The following is a 24976-nucleotide window of genomic DNA, read 5'->3' on the forward strand; positions in this document are numbered from 1 at the left end:
ATGACGCCATCAGGGCGCGCCGCGCGGGGAGAGTGGAAGGGCGGAGCGGGGGGGGGGGCAGGCGAGGTGTGCGGGCCGGGACCTCTCCCTGCGGCGGTGAGTGCGGCCGGGCCGCGTTGGGCTGGGCTTGGCTGGGCTGGGCTGGGTCGAGCCGAGCCGGGCTGCCCCCCCCCAGGCGGGTGTGGCCGCCGCGGGGTCGCGGTGGGCGGTGGCGGGGCGGGGCGGGCGCTGAGGGGCGGGCAGGGCGGGGCGGCAGCGCCCCCTGGCGGCGGCGGGGCGCCCGTGCCATGTGGCCGTGCTGGCTGTGCCCGCAGGTGCCGCGCGCCATGGCCCCCCCCAAGGACATCATGACCAACTCCCACGCCAAGTCCATCCTCAACGCCATGAACGCCCTGCGCAAGAGCAACACGCTCTGCGACGTCACCCTCCGCGTGGAGCACAAGGACTTCCCGGCCCACCGCATCGTCCTGGCCGCCTGCAGCGACTATTTCTGCGCCATGTTCACCAGCGAGGTCGGTGCTGCCGCCGCCGCCGGCCCCCTGGGTGCTCCGTGGGTGGAGGAGGCAGGGCCGCCCGACGCTCGGGGCTGCCCTCTGGCGAGCTGCTCAGCAGCTGGGCCAGGATCCCCCTCGTGGTGGCCCAGGATCCCCTTGTGGTGGTCTTGGGAGTCCCCTGGGTACTCCCCGTGGTGGCCCAGGATGGGCCATAGTGGATCTTGATCCCCTCATGGTGGCCCTGGATTCCTCCATGGTGCCCCAAGGTCCCCCCATGGTGGCCCTGGGTCTCTCTGGTTTCCCCCATGGTGCCCCAGGGTCCCTCCATGGTGGCCCTGGGTCTCTGGTTTCCCCCATGGTGCCTCAAGGTCCCTCCATGGTGGCTCTGGGTCTTTCTGGATCCCCCCATGGTGGCCCTGGATTCCTCCATGGTGGCCCTGGGTATCTCTGGATTCTCCCACAGTGACCCTGGATTTCCCTATGGTGGCTCCAGGTCCCCCCATGGTGGCCTTGGGTCTTGCTGGATCCCCCCATGCTGGCCCTGGAGCCCCTCGTGGTGATTCTGGGTCCCCTCATGGTGGCCCCAGAGCCCTTTATCGTGGCCTGGTGTGGAGCTGGAGGTTGTACCAGGGACTGTGGTCCTGAATCATGGTGTGCTGGGACCACCCTGTGTCCAGCGAGCTGGCAGACTGAGCTGCCAAACCAGAGGGTTCTGATACATTTACTTATTTTTCTAGTGGTGATTTGTGGTTTCTGTGGTTCTGGGCATCTTTCCTGCCAAGGGCAGCAGCCCTGGTGCGGAGCTGTGCGAGCAGTGCCTGGGGAATGGCAGTGCAAGGGAGGAGGGGGTTTGGCAGCTCCCCTTGGCACTGGCTGAGCAGCTGGTGCCTGCTGGGTTGTGCTGTTGCTCGTGCTGTGGAGGTGTCACCTCCAGCACTGGGGCTGGGGTGACTGAGCCCCAGATCTGCTGCACCCAGCAGATCCCACCTGAGAGCACCTTGGCTCTTACTGGGAGACTCGTGCTACCTTTGTGCTGTTTCCCTGAGTCACTGGCAGGTGCTGTTTGAGCTAAAACTGGCGCTCGTTTGTGCTGTTAAACATCAGATGCTTTGCCTGGCTTTGTCTTTTGTGGCTTTTTCTTGCAGAAGATGCTTTCCTTATCCTACCACCTTTCCCATTAGCAGGGAGAAACATTAACAAGTAGCTCATAGGTCCTAAAGCCCTCCCTGCTAGCCCAGGAGTCCTTGCAGCAGAGAATTATTTTGTTCTTTGTTTTACCCAGCAAAGAAGGCTGTGGCACAGCTCTCTGTGTGCCCACTGCTCTCAGTGCTGTCAGGGAAGCAGGTGTTTCAGTTTTTACAGTCCTGTGCAAAGCAACCAAAAGAAGACATGTGTGGCCTGATCACATACCAATATATTTTTTGGTCCACATCTTCGTGCAATTTGTAAATTCATCAGGTTTATGCTCTTTCTCTGCATAAAGGAAATGTAATTTAAAGCAAAAATTACACAAAGCAAATTCAGTCCCTGGAGGCTGAAGTTCTCTGTTCTCCAGTAGCTCCAGGTGCACAGCAGTACAGCAGAGTGTCTCTGCTTCTTCGGGTCTGCCTCCGCATTCCTGTCAATGCGTTTGACTTCTGGACTTCCTCTAGGCAGTGTGCAGAGATCCAGTCACTCCATGTGCTCCAGAACATTCTTTGTGGCTGCTCACAAAGGCTGAGGGTTGATGTGCTTTGAGTCTGAGCTGAGCTGTGTCTCCTTCCTTCGTTAATTGTTCCTTCGTTAATTCCTCGTGTTAATTGTAACCTCTTCATTGAGAGATGTAGTTCTTCCTAGGAATGAGATTCTTCCTTGGAAAGTGGACAACAGGCAGGATCACTCGCTCTCTTCCACCGCAAACTGCCTTTGCTTTAAGGGTTTTGCTTAGTTTGTATTTCTTCCAAATTTGGGGTTTTTCTGCATGGAAACACTGAAGTGACCAGCCTGCCAAGGGGCACACGATTATGGAGTGTTTGTGGGAGAGCTCCCTTCCAGGAAAGGGCAGTTTGGTAAGCCTCAGAGTGGACCTGCTTCCTGTGTGTCCTGGGGGGTGTGATGGGACAGTGCTTGGGCACTCTCCAGGCACTTGTGGGTGCAGAGTTTGGCCGTGGCTGGGACTCGAGGGAGCTCAGAGTGCCATGTGGTGTCAGGGGCTAACAGTCCATGGCACTTCATCGCTCACCTCCTGCCAGTCTGGGGACTGCTTGGCTGCTCTGATGTACCAGATTGGGGCTGCACAAGGCTTTGTTCAAAACTGGTCCCAGGGTTATGCCACAGCGTTCCTGGTGTTATGTCCCAGGTTTATGCCGTGGCATTCCTGGTGCCACATCTGTGCATGGCCAGGACAGCACTGAGACTGTCAGAAGACATTGTCATAAAGAGCTGCCTTTGCCCATCCCTGTCTCTCTAGTTTCCTTCCTTCTCTCACTTCTGACTTTAACATTTTAAGAAGTTCTCAGTCTTGCTTGGTATTAATTTCGTCCCGTTTTCTGTTCCCGTTTTCCAGAACAAAAAGCCACTGATCACCTGATGAGCTCAGGCTCTTTACAACACTTTCCTTTGCCCCTGTGCTGAGCAGTGTGGGAGAACTGAAACACCATCAGTTTTACCTACAGAGTTGTTCTTGTAGTAAAAATTGCAGAGCATTTTTAGCTCCCCTGGACCCTGGTTGTGCACTGACATTTGTCTGTGTTTGGTCAAGTTAACATAGCTTGGGATCTCTTAAGAGCTGATTGTTGTCTCCAGCTCAGAAAGAAACTATTCTGTCTTCTCTTGTTGGCTGTGTTCTAGAAGCTGAAGTGTTCTTGTCCCCTAGAAGGTGGAGAAATACTATTCTGAAAATAAACAACTGCTGTTTCCAGGTTCTTACATGGTCAATGTCACTGCACCCTGGAGCGAAGTGAGCCACATCTTAGCACTGTCATGCCAGCATTTCACTTCCCCTGCAAGTTAGAAGAAATTGGGGTTTATTCCAGTGTACTTTTGTGTATCTGCATTAGTAAAGGCAAAAACGAGAAGTGGCCTTGGGTAAGAACGTAGTTCCAAAATTGTGGGCCTTTTGTCCTGCAGAGTGAGTTGCATGATTGTCGTGGTTGAGCCCCAGCAGCACCCAAGCCCCTCACAGCCACTCGCTCCCCCACCAGCGGGACCAGGGAGGGAGTCAGAAGGGTAAAAGCTGGAAAACTGATGGGTTGAGATAAAGACAATTTAACATGGGAAGCAAAGGCAGCACACGGAAGCGAAGCAAAGCCAGGAATCCACTCCCTGCTTCCCGTGGGCAGGCAGGTGTTCAGCCCCCTCCAGGAGAGCAGGGCCCCATCACGTGCGATGGTGACTTGGGAAGACAAACACCATCACCCCAAACATACCCCCCGAGTTCTTCTTCCCCCCACTTAGTACACTGAACACGATGTCCTGTGGTCTGGAATATCCCTTTGGTCAGTTTGGGCCATCTGTCCTGGCTCTGTCTCCTCCCAACCTCCCATGCACCCCCAGCCCCCTCGCCAGTATGAAAAGCAGAAAAGGCCTTGGCTCTCTGTGATCACTGCTCAGCAATAACAAAAACATCTCCATTATCATCCCTGTGTTCAGCACAAATCCCAAACACAGCCCCATGCCAGCCCCTGGGAAGGACATTAACTCTGCCCCAGCCAAACCCAGCACAATGACTTGTGGATGGAATAGAAGACAGCAACATTGTGTTTCACAACAGAGCTTTGATCTGCAGCCCCTGCCTTAAGGCTTTCAGCAACTTGGTCATCCTGGGATAAAACTCCTGAGGCCTCGAAGTGACTCTCCTTGATTGTGGAAATGTGTGTTCCTGGATGCTGCAGTTGATTTCGGGATCTGTACTGCTGCATGCTTTTTATAATGTTAGAAATGGGCTTGTAGGAGGGAGGCTCAATCCCTCACTGCTCTACTCCCTGCTGGTGAGCAGAGCTCTGATATTAAACAACAAGGGGGGAAACTGCTCTGAAATTCCAACAGCAGAGATGCAGAGATGTGTCTGGTGCCACTGAACACCCAGGAAAGGAAACACTAAACACCTGAGAGAGGAAAGCCTCTGTGTTGATTAGCACTGTATGACCATAATTTTGCGTTCTGGGTCCAAATATGGGGCAGCATTGATGAACAAGGACTGTCTGTGTCCCAGCAGCCCAGCACTGAGCACTGCAGGCAGTTCTCTAATGCTGCACACACAGGCTTGAGCTCAGCTCAGGGTCCTCGTGGGATGAAAAGTCTCAAAGGCTGAGAGAATTGGGGTTGTTCAGTCTGGAGAAAAGAAGGCACCAGAGTGTCCTAATTGTGACCTTTCAGTACCTGAAGGGAGCTGACAAGAAGGATGGAGAGAGACTGTTTCCAAGGGTCTGGAGTGACAGGACAAGGGGGAATGGCTTCCCACTGACAGAGAGGGCCCATGGAAGGTCCCTTCCAACCCAAACCATTTCACGATTCTATGTTCAGAATCAAGTTGTCTCCACCCTGAGATCCTTCTTTAAGGTATGATGTTAGGACCCCAATTCTGCATCACATACATTATGTGAAGTTACTTGAAATACTTCCTTCCTTCCTTCCTTCCTTCCAGGCATCCTTAGCATGTGAGTAAACTGTGAGCAAAATAACAACCCAGTAGTGGAACGCAGCAGAAATATAAAGGAAGCAGGAAGTGATCATCTCTGTGGTTTAGTGTTGTCCCCATGGTTTGTGTCGTGGTCAGCAGAATAGAGAGTATGTGCATGCCTAATTACTGAATATTGGTTGTGGGTCAGGAGCTTCTTTACCAGCTCCAGGCTGATGTGTGAAGAACTGATGCTTACAAGTACCAGGAGGTCTGGTGGTCTTGTAACCTCCTGTCAACAGAAGTTTGTAACTTCTTTTTTTTCTAAATATGTGTGGTCTGTGTCTCTATTTGCTTATTGGAATCATCTGAACATCTTGTCTGATCAGTTCTGACCTTTGGTGACATCTGTGTCCTTTGTCTGTGCTACCAAACAGCTTAGTCTTGTTTTCAGAATGTTTTCTCTGACCCAAAGCAGGAATTGGTTTTAGCTTCTGAATGCAATGCCTGACCTGTCACACAGCAGGTCAGACAAGGTAATTTTCTGTTCCTTCCTGACTCTGAAAGTCATAAAGTTTATTCACTGAGTCAACAGGCTTGAAAGGCCTCTTCCCTCAAATTACTTCTAGGTTCACCATTACCTCCTGCGCTTCTCTTCTCTGCTGCAAGTGTATCTCTGCATCACAGACACGGCTCAGTCCCAGCAGACATCCCTTCCCTTCTCTGCTGTGCCAGCGAGTGCCTCTGCAGGAGCAGCTTTCACTGCTCTTTTCTATACTTCTGTATCACCTCCTTTTTCCCCAGCTGTGGCAAATTCGAAGCCCAGCGATCATGCTTTGATCATGCTTTCTGCTTCCTGAGCCTCTGCCCAACTGGCTGTACCAGCTTTGGGCTCATTCCTGGCAAGAGAAGCCATGGGCTTTCATCTGCTCACTCTGGGGCTTCAGAAGTCAGGTTGGTTTTGCAGCGTGTGGCAGGGAGATCATCGTCTGCTGAGGTCCAGCCGTGCTGCTGAGCTGGCAACGATGTGCAGGCTGGGATTGCTGAGCCCACCTGCTGTTCCACTGCTCAGGAACCATCAGGTGCTGTGCCAGCAGCTCTGTGGTGGAGGCACTGAATCACAGAGCTGATGCTTTGTGAAATATAATCTCAGTTTTGTGCAAATTTGGTGGATTCACAGAATTTGCTGTTCCCAAAGATTGACCGTTGAGAGGATAACATTCCTTGGAAAAAATAGTTTTCCAAAGTGAATCATAGAGGTGATAAAATAGTCAGGGGACAAAGTCTGTATTGTATAAGTGCATATATTGTCATTTTACTTTCAAATATTTAAGATAAACCCACATTTAACCTTAACTTTCTGGCCTATGGTCATTCTTTTTAGGAACCTTCACCATAAGTTTGCAGAATGGATGAGGAATTGACCAGTTTAGAAAGCTTTTTGGTTTGGTTTGGTTTGGTTTTAGAGCAGAGTGGTGATGATGTCCAGGTCTTAGAAAGGAAAATTACATGTTGGTAGAATTGCCTTGTTAACTTTTAGAGCTGGACGTGCTTCAGTGATCTCAGACCTGGGGGAGGTTACCAAAACTTGGGCAGAAGGACGTGCTACTGATAGTGGGCACAGAGATGCCAAATTTCCAGGCCACAAGGACACTTGGCAGAACCCCCAAGATAAGGAAGAAACTAAGAAAGCCAACTCAGCAACTGTATTGAAATCAGCTCCAAGTGGGTAGGAGGTAATTTTGGCAGGGGCAGATCCTGACTACCAACCCATGGACCACCAACTCCAGAAACAGCACCTCCCATCTCCCCTCTACCCTGTTCTCCCACCTCAAAGGAAGAGAAAGACTGAGAATGGGACTTCTGTTGGTTAATGATTCCCTTGTTTCTTATGCTAAGAAGATACAATGCTAATTAATAAGAGAACTAGGCAATTTGTAGCCAATGAGCATAATTGGCTTTGTTTGCTAAAATGTATAAACAGTGAACAGTTTTGCCAGTCGTGTGCTGGCATTGGGGATTGGCCACGTGGCTCCCCTTTCTGCACAGAACTGAAATAAATCAAATACCTCGACTCTGGATGTGGATTGGCCTCTTGCACACTGGGTGACAGAACCTGTTTGGGGATAACAGTGAGGTGGGGAGCCCATGAGAACTGCAGGGTGTTACACACATCCAGCCCAGAGAGGAATTCCCCTGGACTGTTCCTTGGAGTAAAGGCTGGAGTTACTGCTTGGAGGAGAGAGTTTAGTTGTCTTACACAGATGACACATGTAATCTCTGCTCACTCTGATCTCAGCTGGCAGGTTTTACAGTGCAGTGTGACTGTCCTCCTGCTCCATAATGAACTTTATCTTACTCATCCTGTAAGTGAATTCTGTAGGGAAATTCCCTCCTTCTTCTTATGCTTTCAGTGAGCCCAAAAAGAGAAAGGACAAATCTCTATTATTGAAACCTCTCTGACAGGTCTCATTTTCAAACCTGCTGAGTGTTGTGGGATTTCTGATCACATTACTAAAAAAAATAGCTGTGTGTCCCTTCTGATTTGCAGCTCTCGGAGAAAGATAAACCCTGTGTGGATATCCAGGGCCTGACAGCCTCCACCATGGAAATCCTGCTGGACTTTGTATATACAGAAACTGTGCATGTGACAGTAGAAAACGTCCAAGAACTGCTCCCAGCAGCATGTCTGCTTCAGCTGAAAGGTAATTCAAGGAGCAGCACATAGTTGCTGCTATTTAGATATTTGGGTTGTGTGACCCTCTGTGAATGGAAGAGAAATTGGGGGAGGAATTATATTTATAAGTAGTTACGTCAAACTCCTGTTTCCTTGTGCTCTGTGGTCTCGTTGGTAGAGGAACTGACTTGGGTGCAAAAAAAGATGATAAAACAGGTTATTGTTCCGTGCTTTGGGCTGCTGTACAGGAGTATTCCCGAGAGGCATTGTGGGCTGTAGCACATAAATGTTACAGCTCAGTCAAATTATTATAATAGGCAAATCCTAGATGTCATTTGACCTGCCATCACAGGTCAGTAACAAACTGGTTGATGTCACTGCATGTGCACCTGTGGAGCTATTCCGGGCAACCATCCCAAATCCCAGGCAGCTTACCCAAAAATTATCATAGAAAACCTAGAAATTTGGTAGTCATATCCACTAGCAGATACATTTATGGTTTATAATCTATGAAGGTGAGTACAACTCGCATTGGAGTCTTTTCCTAGTAGCAGATTGATGTTATTTTTTCATTTAAATAGAACAGCCAGAGCTCAAACCAGCCCAGGCACATGGTCTGTCTGGCTGCCACTGAGTGTCCTCACCTGCTCCAAAGCAATACCTGCATGTATGTGTTTCTGTAGTATTTCTACTTGTTATTTGAGTTGGGTTTTCATTATTGTTTAGAAGTTTCTTCTTTGAAGCCCTTTCCAAAGCAGTGGATTGACAGTAAGCCTGCAGCGCTCATTCACCCCTCCAATTTTCCGTAGGTGTGAAACAAGCTTGCTGTGAGTTTCTAGAAAGCCAGCTGGATCCATCAAATTGTTTGGGCATTCGGGATTTTGCTGAGACACACAATTGTGTGGATCTAATGCAAGCTGCAGAGGTCTTCAGCCAGAAACATTTTCCAGAGGTGGTTCAGCATGAAGAGTTTATCCTTTTAAATCAAGAAGAGGTTGAAAAGCTCATCAAGTGTGATGAAATTCAGGTAAAACCTGAAAAGTACCATTACTGTGCGAAGCGTTGAAGTAAAACGTTGAAACCAGTCAGTAGTTAGTCCATACTCCTGGGATGGGCTTCTCACACAGTTCCTAATTTGAAATAAAATTCTCAAGAAGTTCTAATTTCTTTTGCTAATTTGTAATTGATCAGTAACATGTAGTTTCTCTGTAAGAATTTATTGTCACACAAGTGTTTCTTTGCAAGTTAATCACAGTGAGTTCCCTCTGCAGAGTTCTTGGTACATTGTTCCCTCCTTTCCCTGAAGAAGACAAGTTGTCTCAATCCCTACATTTTAGAAATACCCCCGAGCTTTAACTTGTGTTTGCCTGCTGCTCAGCAGCACAAGGAGTGCCTGTGTCATCCCTGGGATGGTGCAGGGAGGTCTGACTCTGCAGGGAGTTAGTTCCCAAATTTAAGTTCCATCAAGGTGGGTTTCTGGAGGATTTGCTTTTTGACTGGAACACATCAAATACGTTTTTCCAACTTCTCTATGAATAAGTTCAACATTCCCTGGTAATGAGGGCGGGGCATGATTATTTATTGAGGTGGATTTTGTCGAGAGCTGATGTTCACTGTAGCTGATGGGCTTGAAGTAATCCCTACTCAGTGTTCAGAGGAACAGGAACTCTGGGAGACAAACCAATGTAAGGATTACCTTTGCTGGGATTCCTGAAAAGCCAGTATGGGGGGAGCCACAGGAGAATTGTTGATGCATACACTGAAAGTGGCCTTCAGCCACACTGACATCCTCTTGCTAATGAGGCTGCTTGAGAAAGAGCACGTGAGACAGCAGTGAACAACTGGGCTCCAGCTGGGGTCAGCAGTGGGGTCAGCAGTGGGGTCAGCAGTGGGATCAGCAGTGGGGTCAGCAGCAGAGAAGGCTGGGTGTGTTTGGTGTTTGACAAGCTGCAGCTTAATGCTGTGGGGGCTGAGCTGGTGTGGACTGTGGTGATCCTGACAGCAGCTTCAGGCAGGAACTGGGAAATAATGAGGAACTGCAGAATGAGCCAGGCCTGCAGAGTAACATTCCTTGTGGATTGTGGATTGGAAGGGCTGGTTCAGGCCTTGCAGGAGGCAGTGGGGTGTGCATGCACTGTCCTACCTTAAGAAGATGTGACCAGCAGGGTGAGGGAGGGGATCCTGCCCCTCTTCTCTGTCCCTGTGAAACCTCAGCTGGAGCACTGTGTCCAGGTCTGGGATCCTCAGCACAAGAAAGTACCTGTTAGAGCAGATCCAGAGGGGACCATGGAGATGTTCTGAGGGATGGAGCCCTTCTGCTCTCGAGACAGGGTGGGAGGGCTGGGGGTGCTCAGCCTGGAGAAGGGAAGACTCCATGGAGACCTTAGAGCCCCTTCCAGTGTCTGAAGGGGGCTTATAAGAAGGAAGAGTAACTTTTTCAAGGCCAGGCTGGACAGGGCTTGGAGCAACCTGGTCTAGTGGAAGGTGTCCCTGCCCATGGCAGGGGGTGGAACAAGATGAGCTTTAAGGTCCCTTCCAACTGAAATCCTTCTGGAATAAGGAACAAATCTCTCAAATCTCTCTTGCTGTGCCAGCATAGAGGTGCTGTGTGGAATGAGAGTGTGCTGAGGGAGGACCCTCAGAAAATCCCCAGGTCGTTCAAGAAGTACCATGGCAGGTCCTCACTGTGGTGCTGCATTTAGTGTTATTCATCATTTATCAGAGGACAAATTATTTAATGAACAACAAAACTGTTAAATATATCTGAGGACGTTCAGTTCAGGAGGGAATAAATCGATGCAGGATTATTGCATTTAAGGAGGAGGTGGGGGAATTGAAAACAATACAGTGCTCTGCTCTCCTTTTGTGAGCTGTAATTGTCCTTTCCCTGTATTTCCATTAGGAAGAGGCTGTTCCAAATTACACTGTAACAAATATAAATCAATGGCGTGGAAGAGTGGCCTTACATAATTAACCTCTGTGACTCCCTGCTTCAGAACATTCTGCCTGACAGCTTCAAACTGGACTTCAAAGGGGACCAGTCATAGACTGGTGGGAAGGCTCAGTCCTCTCGTCACAGGCTCTCCTTTTATCTTCATATTTAGTCTCAGTTAACAGATTTTGTGATAATAAATTCATATCTGATTTGCTTTTATGTTGGATGGTCTGATAGATGTGCTAAAACAAAACCAAGCCTAAATTATATATTACAGAGATTTTTACAGTTCTTTTGCTTTTGGTAATCGTAGATATCCACAGCACCTGAGGTTCTCTAACAGTATCAAATTGAGATGGTTTAGTCAGTGTAATCTCTGAAAGTGGTGTTAGCATCAGCATGTGCTGGTCCTAAATGGAGACAGAAATAAACTCCTGATAAAATAAAATAAACAGTAGAAATAAACAGTAACATTCATGCCCTGGGGTTCTCCACTCTGAAATCCAATCGTTTGTAGTTTCTGAAAGGTGGATTGAAATAAAAAAATCCCTTAAATGTAGCTGGTCTGGCTGGGGTGTTCAAAGGGCAGTGCATGGGCACAGGGCTGCTGGGGACTAAGCCAGTCGCTGCTCTGTGCAAAGGAAACAGGATTCTGATATATATTCTCTATAATGACTCTTTGTGTTTTGCAGGACCGCAGCTCCTGCTCCACAGAGAATTTGGGGAGCTGCCCTGTGAGTTCCTGCAGGTCAGTGAGTGGCAGCTCCAGGCTCTGCCGTACCACTCACTGCTCTGGCACTTGAACTGCCCATTGTTGATCTCAGCTGTAGGGAAATAAACAGATGCAGGTTCAAGGAAAAGAAAGTGAGGGAATTTCATGGTGCTTGTAATTACAGCTCATGGGGATTTCCCCGACAGACTCTTAGCTGCAGTTTCCCACTCCCTCGGTCGCTGTGGAGCAGTGTCAGCAGCCTGGGTGTTCTCTGCTCTGTGGTGGTAGCTCCGATGTTATCCTGCAGTCTCTCAGGATGTCCCTCCTCTTTCCAGGTGGACTCCGAAGAGCCAGTGTTCGAGGCAGTTATCAACTGGGTGAAGCACTCCAAGAAGGACCGGGAGGCGTCGCTACCGGAGCTGCTGCAGTACGTGCGGATGCCGCTGCTCACCCCCCGCTACATCACAGACGTCATTGACACCGAGGTAGGGGCACAGCTGGGAGCAGGGCCTGCCTCTCAGTGCGTGGCCCTGCCTGGGCTCCTGCTGTCCACCAGAGCATGTGCAAAGCTCTTTCTCTGTGGATGCTGTTCGGTGCTGACGCTGTGGAGCTGCCCCTGCTCAGGCGCAGTGCCACTGTCACACTGAGCAGTGGTTTGCTGTGCCAGCAGCCACAGCATCCCACTCTGCAGCCAGAGGGTGCCCCGTCCAGAGCCATTAGTCAGCTGTCTCTGCTGATATATGCAGCACCTTTCTGTTGTCATCCATTATAACCTCCAACAAGTGCTTTCTGCCTTCATTCCTAAGCACTGGCAGCTCCCCTTCCCGAGGCTGAAGGTTGCTGGCATTGATCTCAGAGAACACATGGCTCCTCAGAAGGTGTCTGAGGTACAGATGGCCAGCATGTACCTCTGAGGACAGCGGCTGTGTGGACCCAGGACCAACACACGGCCGAGAGCCATGGCTAACACTGCTGCTTTGTGTGCTGGGGTGCTGCAGTGGCAACCCAAAATGGGGATGATGATAACAGATAATTAAGCTTTTCAGTGGAAGTTTAATTCCAAACACGAAGGGATGCTGACCCCAGGCAAGGTTTGAAAGGAAGGCACAGAGAAGTTCAAACCAGCCTTCAGCTTAGACAGTGATGGGAGGTACTCAGGGGTTACTGGCCCTTGTCACCTGACAGGTGCTGAGTGGTGAATGATGGACATTTCTCTACGTCAAGAAGACTGGTTTAGCAACAGTCATCTTGGATGGGATAGATTATGGATGTTCTTAAACCAGGGCAGCCAACGGGCAATTAGGTTGTGCCAGAGCTGAAGGGATTGGTCTACTTCAAACCAAAACTGAAGTTAATGGAAAAGGGTCTGGTACCAAAACTGGTACCAAAAGGGTCTGTTCCCAATCCAGCTTGAGATGGTGTGTGCAGGCTCTCAGCTCCCTGAGAGTGAATGCAGAGGGTGCCCTCTCCAGTCTGGCAGTGCCACATGCTGGTGGGACATCCTCAGCCTGGGGTGGTGTGGAAAGTGGAGTATTGGCCCTTTGTGGGTTTTGAACACTCTGGCTGCCTTGCACAAAGACCAAGAACCTGTACAAATAAATCTGAGCTTATGGAAGCAGCATATACACCAAACACCCAAGGGCAACTGAGTGCTGAGCATTCAGGGGAGGTTGGTCCAGGCCCTCAGTCAGGGAGAGGAATTACAAGGCACTGTGCAAGGAGATGAGGCTGTTCTTTGGGTGAAGTGCCCCCCACTCTTAAACAAGACCTCACTGCTTCTGCTGCCTCTCCACAACTCCCTGTTCCCTGTGCACAGGTCAGGGCAGTAGATCAGCTAAGATGCTTCATCGTGCTGTGCTCCCTGTTTCTTCTCTGATGGCAGGTGCAGGCCGAGTCATGTGGGGCAGATCGAGGAAAACTGGTTTCCAGTGTGATTTCTCTGCCAGTTCCCCTTCTCAGACATACTTCTGCTGGCTTAAATGTAGCAGAAGTGGCTTTTCCAGAGTTTTCCACTGCAGTCATTTTCCTTATGGAACCTGCAGTGCCAGACTGTGAGAATCAAGCCACGTCTTCTCAGCTGCACTCTGGTCTTCAGTTGCCTTTGCATTTCCCTGCATGCAGTGTTTGCATCAGGACACTGCAGCCTGCACACAAGTCCTTTTCATGCTGTCTGAGCTGATAAGAGTTGGCTTTAGGACACTTCTTCTGAGGTTTCCTAAAATACAGTGCATGTACCAGTGACTCATGTTTCCCCCCAGCCTTTTATACGCTGCAGCCTCCAGTGCAGAGACCTCGTAGATGAAGCCAAGAAATTCCACCTTCGGCCCGAGCTCCGGAGCCAGATGCAAGGACCCAGGACACGAGCACGTCTGGGTGAGCTGCAGAGGAAAGGACACTGAGAGGGGGGCCAGGGCACTGGCAGGTGTTGTGTTAGACACCTTGTCTAGTGCCTCATAATTGTGCTGATGGGCACGAGCAGTAACTCGTCATCCCATGGTCCCCAGTGGGACAGAGAGGTGACTGGAGCAGAGGACAGAGGGGCCTTTTTTTTCAGAGCACGATTGCTTAGTGCCAGTTGATTGCCTTTAATCCCAGGCCCTTGCTCTGACCATAAAACCAGTTTCCTGAGTTGCTGGTTCCTGCAGATATGTTTGACCCGTATGCAGCTGTCCAAGAAGTGTGGGAAGAGTTTCTTCCTGTCTGAAAACACAGCTATCAGTGTCCAGAGAGAGCTGTGAGGTGAGTGACAGCTGCCTTACAGTGCCAGCAAGTTTCCACAGGGAATTGGAGAGGGGAAGGCACAAGGAGGGAAATGGAGAGGTCCCTCTTTCCCTTCATAGGTGCTTTTTTTTTTTCTCCTTAGCCTTGCTAAGGCAATAAATGATGATTTCTTCCTTTATTTCAGTAACTCCTACTCAAGCACAGTCACTGAATTGTTGGGAAAATGCTTGGCTTAGGGCTGTGAGTGCTCAAGAGCAATATAAACAGTAGGAATGACCTACAGAAGAAGGAAAAATATTTTACTGGCATCTGTCAGACTGTCTGTGCCATGCCTGTATCCCAGTGCACTCACATCAGTGCCAGCATGGACCACTTTTCCTGCAAGGAACTCTCCCTGGGTGCTCTCCAGTGCTGCTGCAGGTGTGGTAGAGGGGGACCCCAAAATCCCCTCGTGACCTGTTTTAGGGGACAGAAAGCAGTTTACCCATGAAAGGAAGAAGGCAAACTGGGTTTGTCAGAGACACATTGATCAAACTTTTCTGGCCTACAGGGAACGTTGTTATGCTGCTCCAGCATAGTCCAGGCCACAGCACATTTTTGTGGGAATTCCTACACCAGTTTCAGTGACCTGCACTTCAGCTCAGCCTGTCATTTGCATCAGCTTTCCAATATCTGATGGGGCCTACAAGGAAGCCAGAGAGGGACTCTTCATCAGGAACTGTAGTGATAGGACAATGGGGAATGGCTTCACACTGAAAGAGGGGAATACGGAAGAAATTCTTCCCCAGGAAGGTGGCAAGGCCCTGGCACAGGTTGCCCAGAGAAGTGTGGCTGCCCCATACCTGGGAGTGTCCAAGGCCAGGTTGGACAGGGCTTGGAGCAACCCAGTCTAGTGGAAGGTGTCCCTGCCCATGGCAGGGGGTGGGATGAGATGGGCTTTAAGGTCCCTTCCAACCCAAACGATTCTATGATTCTATGATTTTAGAAAGACACATTTCCTTTTGCTCTTAGTTGAAATGCTTCACCTGACAAAAAGACATCACAAAACTGTTTTATTGTTTAATTGTACAGGTTAAAACTGAACCAAAGGTTCAGCCCTACCTGTTTTAAATTATTCCATACCATCTGATAGCAACAATGTGTCACTTATAAACTGTGATCAAGTTGTGTATTAACTTTGCATGGGAGGAACTGAAGTAATTGCACTTTTAGCTGTCTTACTGGACAGGAGGCTTTCCAAGGTGTTGAAGCTCTTTTGTGAATCCTTCCCAGTTATTTTTTATATTATTCTTCATCTTTTGCTTTGTGACAGAGAGGGTCTTGTTAAGTGTTTGTTGCTTGGTGCTCGGTCCTTCTGCAATGAAAAGCTGGACAGTCCTAAACTCTGGTGATAAAGTCCTGTTCCAGAAAGGGCCCGAGGGGCCCAGGGGATACTCAGCTGTTCTACCCTCCTTCCAGGCAGTAGGTACAAGGGAGGTTAAAACCCTCCAGGTCACAGCTGTTATTTAACAACCATGGAGGAAATAAGAAAAATTCAGAGACCATCTGAGAGAAAAGAAAGTAGAGGGAAGGCAACTTTGAAATAAAATACACAAGATTTAAGAAACAATTCCTGAGAAAATACTTAATTAATTTTCCAAGCTTCAGACAGCCTGACTTGTTTCTCAGTTAAGTGGTGAACAAAATCCCTGAAATCAGGTGGGGATGTTACTTGCAGCTTAGGGGAGGCCTTGTGTTGTGAGGTGGCTGCAGGGAAGCAGGCATTCTCCTCCAGATTCTAGGGGGTGGTGAGAGGTTTGGGAAAAACAGTGGAAAGAACACAAAAGGAGATAGAAAGGAGCCAGCTTCAGCACCTAATTGAGCTGGCTTGTCTTCTCAAAGTGCCTCTGATGTTAGGAGGAACAGGTCTCCAGCAGCCAGCTCCTGACCCCTCCGTCAGCCATCCGGCCACGCACCCTGAAGAGTTTCTCCCTCCTCCTCCCCACTGAGCACAGAGGGAGTCCAGTGCCTGGAGCCAGGTTAGGTCCCTGCTCCCGAGCCGTGAGGAAAACAGGGATTTAGATGCAGCTTTGCACCAGGGAAGGCTCAGTGTTTCTTGAGGTTGTTCCCCTGAGGTGACCCTTTGGCTGTGCAGGGATTGACTTGGCCTTGCTCTCCCGCTCTGCCCCAGGAGCTAACGAAGTGCTGCTCGTGATCGGCGGCTTCGGCAGCCAGCAGTCCCCCATCGATGTGGTGGAGAAATACGACCCCAAGACCCAGGAGTGGAGTTTCCTGCCGGTAAGGGACTGGTTTTGACCACCACTGGGCTGACCAGGCTGTGAGGGAACACTGATTCTGCAGCATCAGCTGGATGACAATCCTCTTTGGGCTGTCCTGTGCAATCTCCTGAGGATTTCTGACAGAAATTCTTTATAGAGATTTACATGGTGAATGCTGAAACCACTTCAGCTTGCAGAGTGACTGAGTGAGAGGGAGTTGTCGTAGTCCTGATCAGCTGAGCCTGCAGAGCCCCACATCTTGGTTGTGGGAGTGAGAACTATCGTGTTTCTTAGTGAAGGGGTGTTAAGCTTTAAGGTTAGTGATGATAATTGGAATGTCAATAGGAACAGTGTAATCAGTGCAGCCTTCAGGCTGCTGCATGATCCTGCTGCTTGCAGTGTTTTGGAGCATAAAGAGAGAATCTCTGCACTGAGGAGTATTTCAACCCAAATTAAAATCACCTTTATCTGTGTGAAATGGTGGAGAACTGGTTCTTCTTTAATATCATTGATCAGGGCAGACCGAGTACCACCCGGTGTCCCAAAATTCTGATCTTTTTTGGAGGCTAAAAGCTTCATCAAATATTCTGAGTCTCCACATTTTCCCATTACCAGTGCCTGCAGGAGCCAGTGGGAGGCACACAAAAGTCCCAGATGCATCAAAGATTCTGTAGCAGCATAAGATAAATGACTTTTAATGCTAAATATTTGAGTGCAAAGAGACGTGGCCCTGAGGAAAGAGCACGGCAGAAAGAGTACGGGCAAGGGAAGGCAGACACAGTCCTTTAAATCCATAGTGCTGCCTGCTCTGGGGCAGTGGGCCATTTCCCAAAGGAGCAGCAGAAGAGGGTGGGAGAGCAGCGTTGATCTCTGTGCACCAGTGTTGTTCCCTGTCTTTGACCTCTCTTTTGCCCTTCTGTCCCAGAGCATCACCCGGAAGAGGCGATACGTGGCCACCGTGTCCCTCCACGACCGGATCTACGTGATCGGGGGCTACGACGGGCGCTCTCGGCTCAGCTCCGTGGAGTGCCTGGATTACACGTCGGACGAGGATGGCATCTGGTACTCCGTGGCTCCCATGAACGTGCGGCGAGGGCTGGCGGGAGCCACGACCCTTGGAGGTGCGTCCTGGTAGCTGCCAGGGCAGCACAGCCCGTTCAGCTCCTGCCCTGAGCTGGTGTGTGCAGAGTGGGCTGGCTCTGGGGGAGGAGGGGAGCTGGAGACTCTGCCTTCTCACCACTGGGGTGCAGAAATGGAAAACTTGCCCACATATCCTGAGAGGAGCTCTGCCTCCGCTGCATTCCTACGGCATGTGTCTGTGCAGTGAGGGAAAGGGGCTCTGTGAGGGATTCTGGAGTGGGAAGTTCTGAGGGTGTTGACAGTGCTGGGCAACACTGAGCACAGGACACCAAGTACAGCTGTGATCGTCCAGCACTGGAGAGACTGGAGCATGTGCAGGGAAGGAGTGAGGGCCTTGGGGAGATGCTGACTTGAGGCTCAGGATGGGCAGGGTTTGGGTTTGGGCATGGCAGTGTTTCAGTGGTTCTGCAGCACGAAAAAAATAACTGGGTTTGAGTGTTCTCTTTCATCCAACAGCAAGAAGCAGATTTAAGGGCCAGATGGGTTTTGTGTTTGTTTGTTGGGCCTGTGAGCCCAACAGTGAGCCAGGGTGCAGTGAGCCAGGCTGAGGAGCCTGGGTTCATCTTGGCTCCCAGTGTGCCAAGGTCTGTTGTTCTGGGGTTTGCAGTCCATGCTGTAGTTTTTCTTAATCTGTGAGGGTCCTCGTGCTCCATGTGCATGGTTAACTCTTGACTTGCTGGGTCCCACCTCTGTTTCTCATTGCAGACATGATCTACGTCTCGGGTGGGTTCGACGGAAGCCGCCGTCACACCAGTATGGAGCGCTACGACCCCAACATTGACCAGTGGAGTATGCTGGGAGACATGCAGACAGCACGGGAGGGAGCGGGGCTTGTGGTAGCCAACGGAGTGATCTACTGCCTCGGTAGGTACCTCAGGACCTCTGGGAGTTCTGCAAATCCTGGCTTTTTACCAAAGTGACCACGCAGGTGCTGCCAGGGGAGCACCAACCTGTCACTGCCCTGGGCACTCCCAGCTGTGTCAGTGAATGCTGCCTGTTCTCACTGTTCCCATCTCAATGGCTTGGACTGGAGCTGCCATATAAGTGCAGGAAATGCTGCAAGGTGCAAATTATACAGCTGGGGCTGTTCAGCCTGGAGAAGAGGAGGCTCAGGAGAGACCTCCTCACTCTCTACAACTCCCTGACAGGAGGGGGGAGCCAGGTGGGAGTTGGTCTCTTTTCCCAGGCAATGATCAGCAAGACAAGAGGCCATGGTCTTAAGTTGTGCCAGGGGAGGTTTAGGTTGGATATTAGAAAGAATTTCTTTCCAGAGAGGGTGCTCAGCCATTGGAATGGGCTGCCCAGGGAAGTGGTGGATTCTCCATCCCTGGAGGTTTTTAAGAAGAGACTGGATGTGGCATCAGTGCCATGGGCTGGGAACCACAGTGGGGTTGGATCAAGGGTTGGACTTGATGATCTCAAAGGTCCCTTCCAACCCAGCTGATTCTATGATTCTATACAGACTGTACTCACTACCTTTGAGGGATGGCTGAAGTGTGGAGGATGAGCAGTGCCACCTGAGGCTTGCATGGCCTAAGCAGTGGCTAAATGCCCAGAGATGCAGCAGGTAGCCAAGGGACAGAGGGTGCAGCTGCACCACCCAAAACAATGGTGGCTGTAGTGCTCCAGAAATGTGAGCTGTGTGTTGTCCAGCTCCTTTCTGTTGCACTCATTTCAGTTTCAGAGCCCCACACCAGCTGTGAATATGAGAGTGCCAGAGGGCAAAGCACTCTGGAATTTGTTCTGTAGGTCACCTTCTGGGCCCCAGAAAAGGCAGACCCAGCGTTGCACCCACACCTGTTGTAGTCCCGTTCCTGGGGACTCACAGATTTCATACACCAGACACTGGTTTCATAGACCCACTGAATGGTTTGGGTTGGAAGGAACCTTACAGCTCACCTTGTCCCAGCTCCCTGCTATGGGCAGGGTCACCTTCCCTTAGACCAGGTTGCTCCAAGCCCTCTCCAACCTGGCCTTGAACCTGACCATAAACCCACCTAGTTTATGGGTTTCACTTCCCCCACACAAATTCCTCTTCCTCATGCTGTTCCCTTGGGCAGATGGCAGCATGCTGCTCCTTTGCTGAAGCTGCACAGAGGTTTTTTAGCATCTTGTGAAACAGCTCTTGAGACATCCCAGCCTTCCCTGTTCAGACCTGAGCCAGTGCACTGCTGGGAGCTGCACATCTGCAGAGCAGTGCCAGCAGTGGCCTCAGTGTGCTCAGAGGCAGCTCAGGGCAGCACAGGGCCGGCCTGGTTGTGCTGGTTTGAGGATGTGATGCCCTCCCACATGGCCCCATGCAGAGCAGGGGCAGAGCTGGCTGCAGGAGCCTCTGTCCCGCCGGGGTGAGCTGTGCTGATGGCAGCACCACATTCCCAGCCCCAGGGTTTGCTCCTGTGCTTTTCTTTCAGGTGGCTATGATGGGCTGAACATCCTGAATTCTGTAGAGAGGTATGACCCCCACACTGGACACTGGACAAATGTCACTCCAATGGCCACCAAGCGCTCAGGTAAGAGCCCACAATGCCTTGAGTCGATGTGTGTCCTGCTGCACTGAGGTGGCTGTCACTGCTGGTGTGTTCTGCTGCCCTGGAGGATGCTCTGGCCTCAGTGGGTGGTTTGGCTTTGAGAAGGAATGGTTTTAGGTGCTGAATTCCCCAAACAAATACTAATTTTCACAGCCTCCCTCCCAGGCTAAGGTATGTATGAGGAATATGGGGAAGGGGTTATAGCAGGGAAGGAGAGGAAGTCCTGTGTGACTTCCAAAACTAGGAGCAGTGCTTGGCTTGGAGAAGAGCCCAGAAGGCACAAACTACAGACTGTAGTACGAGATCAGTGCTCCTCAGCTGCACAGAACATGGTGAAGGCAGGAGTGCCCTGTCAGGCTGCTCCTTCACCTCCACTCTGCTCTGGGACATGCAAGGCCTCAGCTCCTGGTGCAGCAGGAACACAGAGAGCAGCACTGCCAGAGCAGTGTTACCCTCCAGTGGTGGTGACTTGAAACATGATGCTGTCACACAGTAATTATCCCCCACCAACTCTTCACTTGCCTCTTCTGCTCGGTTGGCAGTTGTATCTAGGAGAAAAATATAGTTTAAATACTACTTTTGGAGTATCTTTCTGTCTAAGCTCTCCTTCATTTCTCAGAGGAGTTCCAGTGGGGTTCCTGCAGCTCCTCTGTGCTCAGGTCCTGGCTCTCTGCTCTCACCCTGTGCCTCAGGCCTCCTGCACTGCCCTCCACACCGTGCAGGTGAACAGCCCTGTGTGCAGGGACAGGATGCTCAGTGCCTCCACAGCTGGGTGGTTCCCAGTGTGATAGTTCTGTGCTTACAGACCCTCTTTCAAATCCCTTTTTGAAGTTGCTTTTTCTCAGCTTCTTTCAGTTACTGCCCCTCAGTCAGCCTGGGCAGCACTGGCTCCATGTGATGTCTGTGCAGTGTTCCTGCTTAGGGACAAGTGCTGGGTACTCACTAAAACTGGGCTCTGCTCCAAAAACATTTCAGCTTTCTTGTGCCTGCAGTGGCATTCACCAAAACCCCAAGCTTTAAATATTTACTCCTGTGACAGGGCTATTCCTGTTAGGTGTGGGTTTATCTGCCAAAAACGGTTTTGATTTAGGAGTTGGGCGCTTTTCCACATCCAGGAAGACCCCACATAAAACACGGGATAAAATCTGCAGATTTTCCTGCATCGGAGGCACCACGTGAGACTGACCCAGAGATGTCTAGGAAGCTTGAGGATGAGATGCTTTCCCCAAGGGGTCTGCTGTGGACACCAGAGAAGACTGACTTTGGGCAAGACCAAAAGCAGAGTTCAAGGGAAAAGCCTTCCACAATAGGCATTTCCCAGGATTTGGAGGCTTTGGCAGCAGTGCCTTGGCCTGCAGCATGAGCTCCTTGGTGCCATGACTGAGCAGGAACATGGTGAGGCTCTTGACCCCAGCACTGGCTCAGCTGCTTCCTTCCTTGATGCTGTCACCTGGAGCACCAAGATCTCTGAAGTGGGGGTATGCCCACAGACCGTTTTTAGCCCAGGTTTTTGTGCTGCCACTCTGGAACTAACACTCCTAATTACTAGTAGCTTAGGTACTAGTTGTGCTTGCAACCTTCATCCTAGTATCAGGTCAGTCTATCCTGGTGACCTTGGACCCTGTAAGACTTCTTTTGCCCCCCAGAAAAGCTTTCTAGAGTTTTCTGTGAGCAGGTCTTTGAATTCCAAAACCAGGACTAAAAGTAATCTTGGCTTTATTCACAGAGATTGTCTCCTCCTTTTTTCTCTTCACCTCTCAGAACAGATTCTGGAGGGAGGCCACTCCTCAGATCCCTGGCCATATTGCATTGCTGGACCTGACTTCCCTGATTAGACCTTGGTTTGGTCCCTTCAGCCAGAGTTCTTCTCACCAAAGCTCTCAGAGAACCCACTGGGCCAGCCTGGTCACTCCCAGCTGTCCCGGTGCTCTCAGCAAGGACAGGGAAAGTGAGGGTACATTTAGTGGAACAGAAAGTCTCTTATACCCTGTTTGTAAAGAAGCAGATCTGTGCCCTAGAGCTGCAGGGTAGCTGGCTGGTTTCCTTGAGGATGCTCATTAGTGCAGTAGTTCCATGTTGGTGGTAACAGCCTGGCAGGGCTGACTCTGCTCCAAGGTGGAACTCAGAACGGCAGCAGCCCTTGGCAGGAGCTCCCAAGGCCACCAAGGGCATTGTACCCTCACTGTGTCCTTTACCTGAACAGGGCTGCTGAGGAGGAACCGAGGCTGGCAGGGGGTTATTTCCTGCTGGTTTCATAAGTTCCTGTCAGGCCAGGCTGCTTTTGCTGTGAGAACAGCTGTTCAGACAGATCCTCTGGCCACCTCTGCCTCGGCGACGGTGTAGAAACCGGTTTGCATTTCCTTGCCTTCCAGAGGAGCAGTGTCAGGCAAATCCCTCCTCCAGCTTCACACGGAGCAGTGTCACTCTCCTGGCTGTGGCCTGGAGCTGGGTGATACCAGGGAGCCAGAAACACCAGAGGAACCTGTGTCTGTGCCAATCTGCCAGCAGAGCGAGCTTGGTGCTGCTCTGTTCACACACCTGGGTCAGGTGTCAGCCCGGGGGAACTTCTCGTGCTGCTGTGCTGCCCAGTGACCACATGCCAGAGAGTCTGCAGTGTTTGGTGGAGTGACATGTTTTCACCTATCATATTGGAGGCAACAACAACAGAAGACACAGTTATCAGCTCTTTTGGGGGAGATATGAGGATAACAAAATGTCCTGTGAAGAGGGAGGAGCTGACCAGCTGACTGTTCAGCCTGTAAGAGCGAGCCCGGGGCACGGTGCTGCCGGTGTCACTCCTGGGTGTGACTGTGCCACCACCTCTCTCCCCAGGGGCTGGAGTGGCTCTGCTCAACGACCACATTTACGTGGTCGGTGGGTTCGACGGGACAGCACATCTCTCCTCCGTGGAAGCCTACAACATCCGCACCGATTCCTGGACGACGGTGACGAGCATGACCACGCCCCGGTGCTACGTGGGGGCCACGGTGCTGCGGGGCCGGCTGTACGCCATCGCTGGGTAAGCACTGCTGGCCTGCACGGCCCGGCCTGCGGCTCTGTGCGCTGGAACGGGGGAGCTGAGGGGACGCAGGGGCTGCCCCATCTCAGCCGGCCGCTCCTCACATGGATATTTCAAGAGGGGACGGCCCACAGGGTCGCCGTGCCCACCCAGGGCCCAGGCAGGCGGGAGAGCAGCAGCAGACAGCAAGGGCAGCCTCATGCAGACGTTCCATTCTGGGCCGTTCCTGCTCTGCGCGGCCGCCCGGCCTCCCAGGAAGGGCTCTGAATGCCTCAGCCTCTTCCTCCAACGCCATCCTTCACCTGTAACTTTCTGTCCTGGCAGATACGATGGCAACTCACTGCTGAGCAGCATCGAGTGCTACGATCCCATCATTGACAACTGGGAAGTGGTCACCTCCCTGGGGATGCAGCGCTGCGACGCAGGAGTCTGCGTCCTTCGGGAGAAGTGATCAGGAGGGAGCTCACAAAGAAGAACATTCTAAGAAGTCTCGGCTGGAGGAAGAGTCCCAAGTGATTTGCAGTGACTGTTCTTGAGAGTTGTGGATGCTGTGGGAATAGGCACCAGAAGAGCAGCTTTCTGTGCTGCTTGTGACTAGAGCATGTGCATAACCGTGTGATCTCAGCAGTCATTTGAAATCAGGGGCTCTATGGGAAGCTGGAGGAAGGGGGTGAGTGGGTCATGAGAAGCTGCACTCTCTGCTGTTCCTGTGGCTTAGTCTATGGGCAGAGCAGAGATGCCCCAGCCTGGCCTCAGCCAGCCTGGTGAGCCCTCCCAAGGACATGTACATACCACTGGGTCACCTCTTCAGCCACCACAGGACCCCGCGGGTCCTCGGGTCACTCTCAGCCACGTGGATGTGTGAGGGTGAATCCAGCTGCTCTTGTGTTCCAGCTTCAAATCATCATGTACATATGAATGTTCAAACATGCTCCTTGAGCACACGTGGGTGCAGAGCCAGATTGGGTGAGTGTGTGTGAGGGGGGGCTGCAGTGTCGCTGTGTCTGCAGGTTCCTCCCAGGGCTGCACACAAAAGGAGTCGCAGGTTAAAGCTGTCAACTACTGAGACCCAGAAGCCTGAGGCCGCAGGGGCAGAGGGCAGGGGGGAAGCTCACTGCCTGCTGCAGAAGCAGGGCTGCAGTGTTTGTGCTCTTGATCAGGCGCTCAGCAAGGTTCTTCACATCGTACTTCCCTCAAGAAGCTTGAGAGCCCCAGCTGCAAAGCGCTGCCATCTGTGGCACCAGGAGCCCTGCTGTGCCTTTGCTCCCACCCTGCAGGGAGGTCACCTGAGCTGAGGCCATGAGAGTAGGGACACAGTGGCTGCTGCCCACCAAGGTCTTGCTGGAGAGTGACTGGGGTTCATCCCTGGACACACCTGAGTCCAGCACACCCACGGCAGCCTTTCACTCAAGTTTATTGTGTTGGTTTTCCTTTTATCTAGGATTTTTCTGCTTCCGGGGCTGTTCTGGAGTAACATCCACGATTCCGTTTCGCCCTTTGTTCTCAGCTGTTTATTCCCCTGCCCACATCCTCTGACACTTGCTATCCCTCGCCTGCCCCACGAGCCCAAGTGAGGGCTCCATCGCTGGCTCCCTGGAGCACTCCCTGCTCAGCATGTGTCCTGCCTCGCTGTGTTCCTGGGAGCACAGGCTCCCCTCTGCCATCAGCTTGGCCCCACAGTGCCTGGGCTCTGTGTAGTGCTGCTCGTTGAGCTTCCTGCTGACTCCTTGCTTGGGGACAGGGTGGGATCAGGGACGTGGTAGCATGACTTATGCACTTTCAGCCAACGCTCTGAACCTTCTGCGTTTGTTTCTATCACACAAGTGTTCTGTGGTTTTGTTTCCTATGTTTATTTTCTAATGAAAGTATAAAGAATAAAATATTTCCTGAGCCAG

At 51.2% G+C, this 24976-nt stretch overlaps 1 protein-coding gene across 1 annotated transcript; it reads left to right on the forward strand.

Moving 5' to 3' along the window:
• KLHL12 (kelch like family member 12) lies at nt 1–24976 on the forward strand. Its single transcript, XM_027728862.2, has 12 exons — nt 1–96; nt 315–512; nt 7643–7796; nt 8578–8795; nt 11751–11900; nt 13674–13788; nt 16307–16413; nt 17320–17515; nt 18240–18398; nt 19946–20044; nt 22895–23081; nt 23406–24976. Exons 1-12 carry the CDS (start codon nt 1–3, stop codon nt 23530–23532), a joined length of 1806 nt encoding a protein of 601 aa, XP_027584663.2. The 3' UTR covers nt 23533–24976.

Source organism: Pipra filicauda, unplaced genomic scaffold (assembly GCF_003945595.2).
Source record: "Pipra filicauda isolate LSUMZ 115617 unplaced genomic scaffold, ASM394559v2 scaffold172_size1731463_pilon, whole genome shotgun sequence".
Classification (NCBI taxonomy): domain Eukaryota; kingdom Metazoa; phylum Chordata; class Aves; order Passeriformes; family Pipridae; genus Pipra; species Pipra filicauda.

Excerpts from the sequence above, each read along its gene's own strand:
- KLHL12 (XM_027728862.2), top strand. The coding sequence starts at position 1 with ATGACGCCATCAGGGCGCGCCGCGCGGGGAGAGTGGAAGGGCGGAGCG. Across the intron at positions 18,399-19,945 it reads CGGAGTGATCTACTGCCTCG|GTGGCTATGATGGGCTGAAC; the intron begins GTAGGTACCTCA and ends CTTTTCTTTCAG. Across the intron at positions 20,045-22,894 it reads AATGGCCACCAAGCGCTCAG|GGGCTGGAGTGGCTCTGCTC; the intron begins GTAAGAGCCCAC and ends CTCTCTCCCCAG.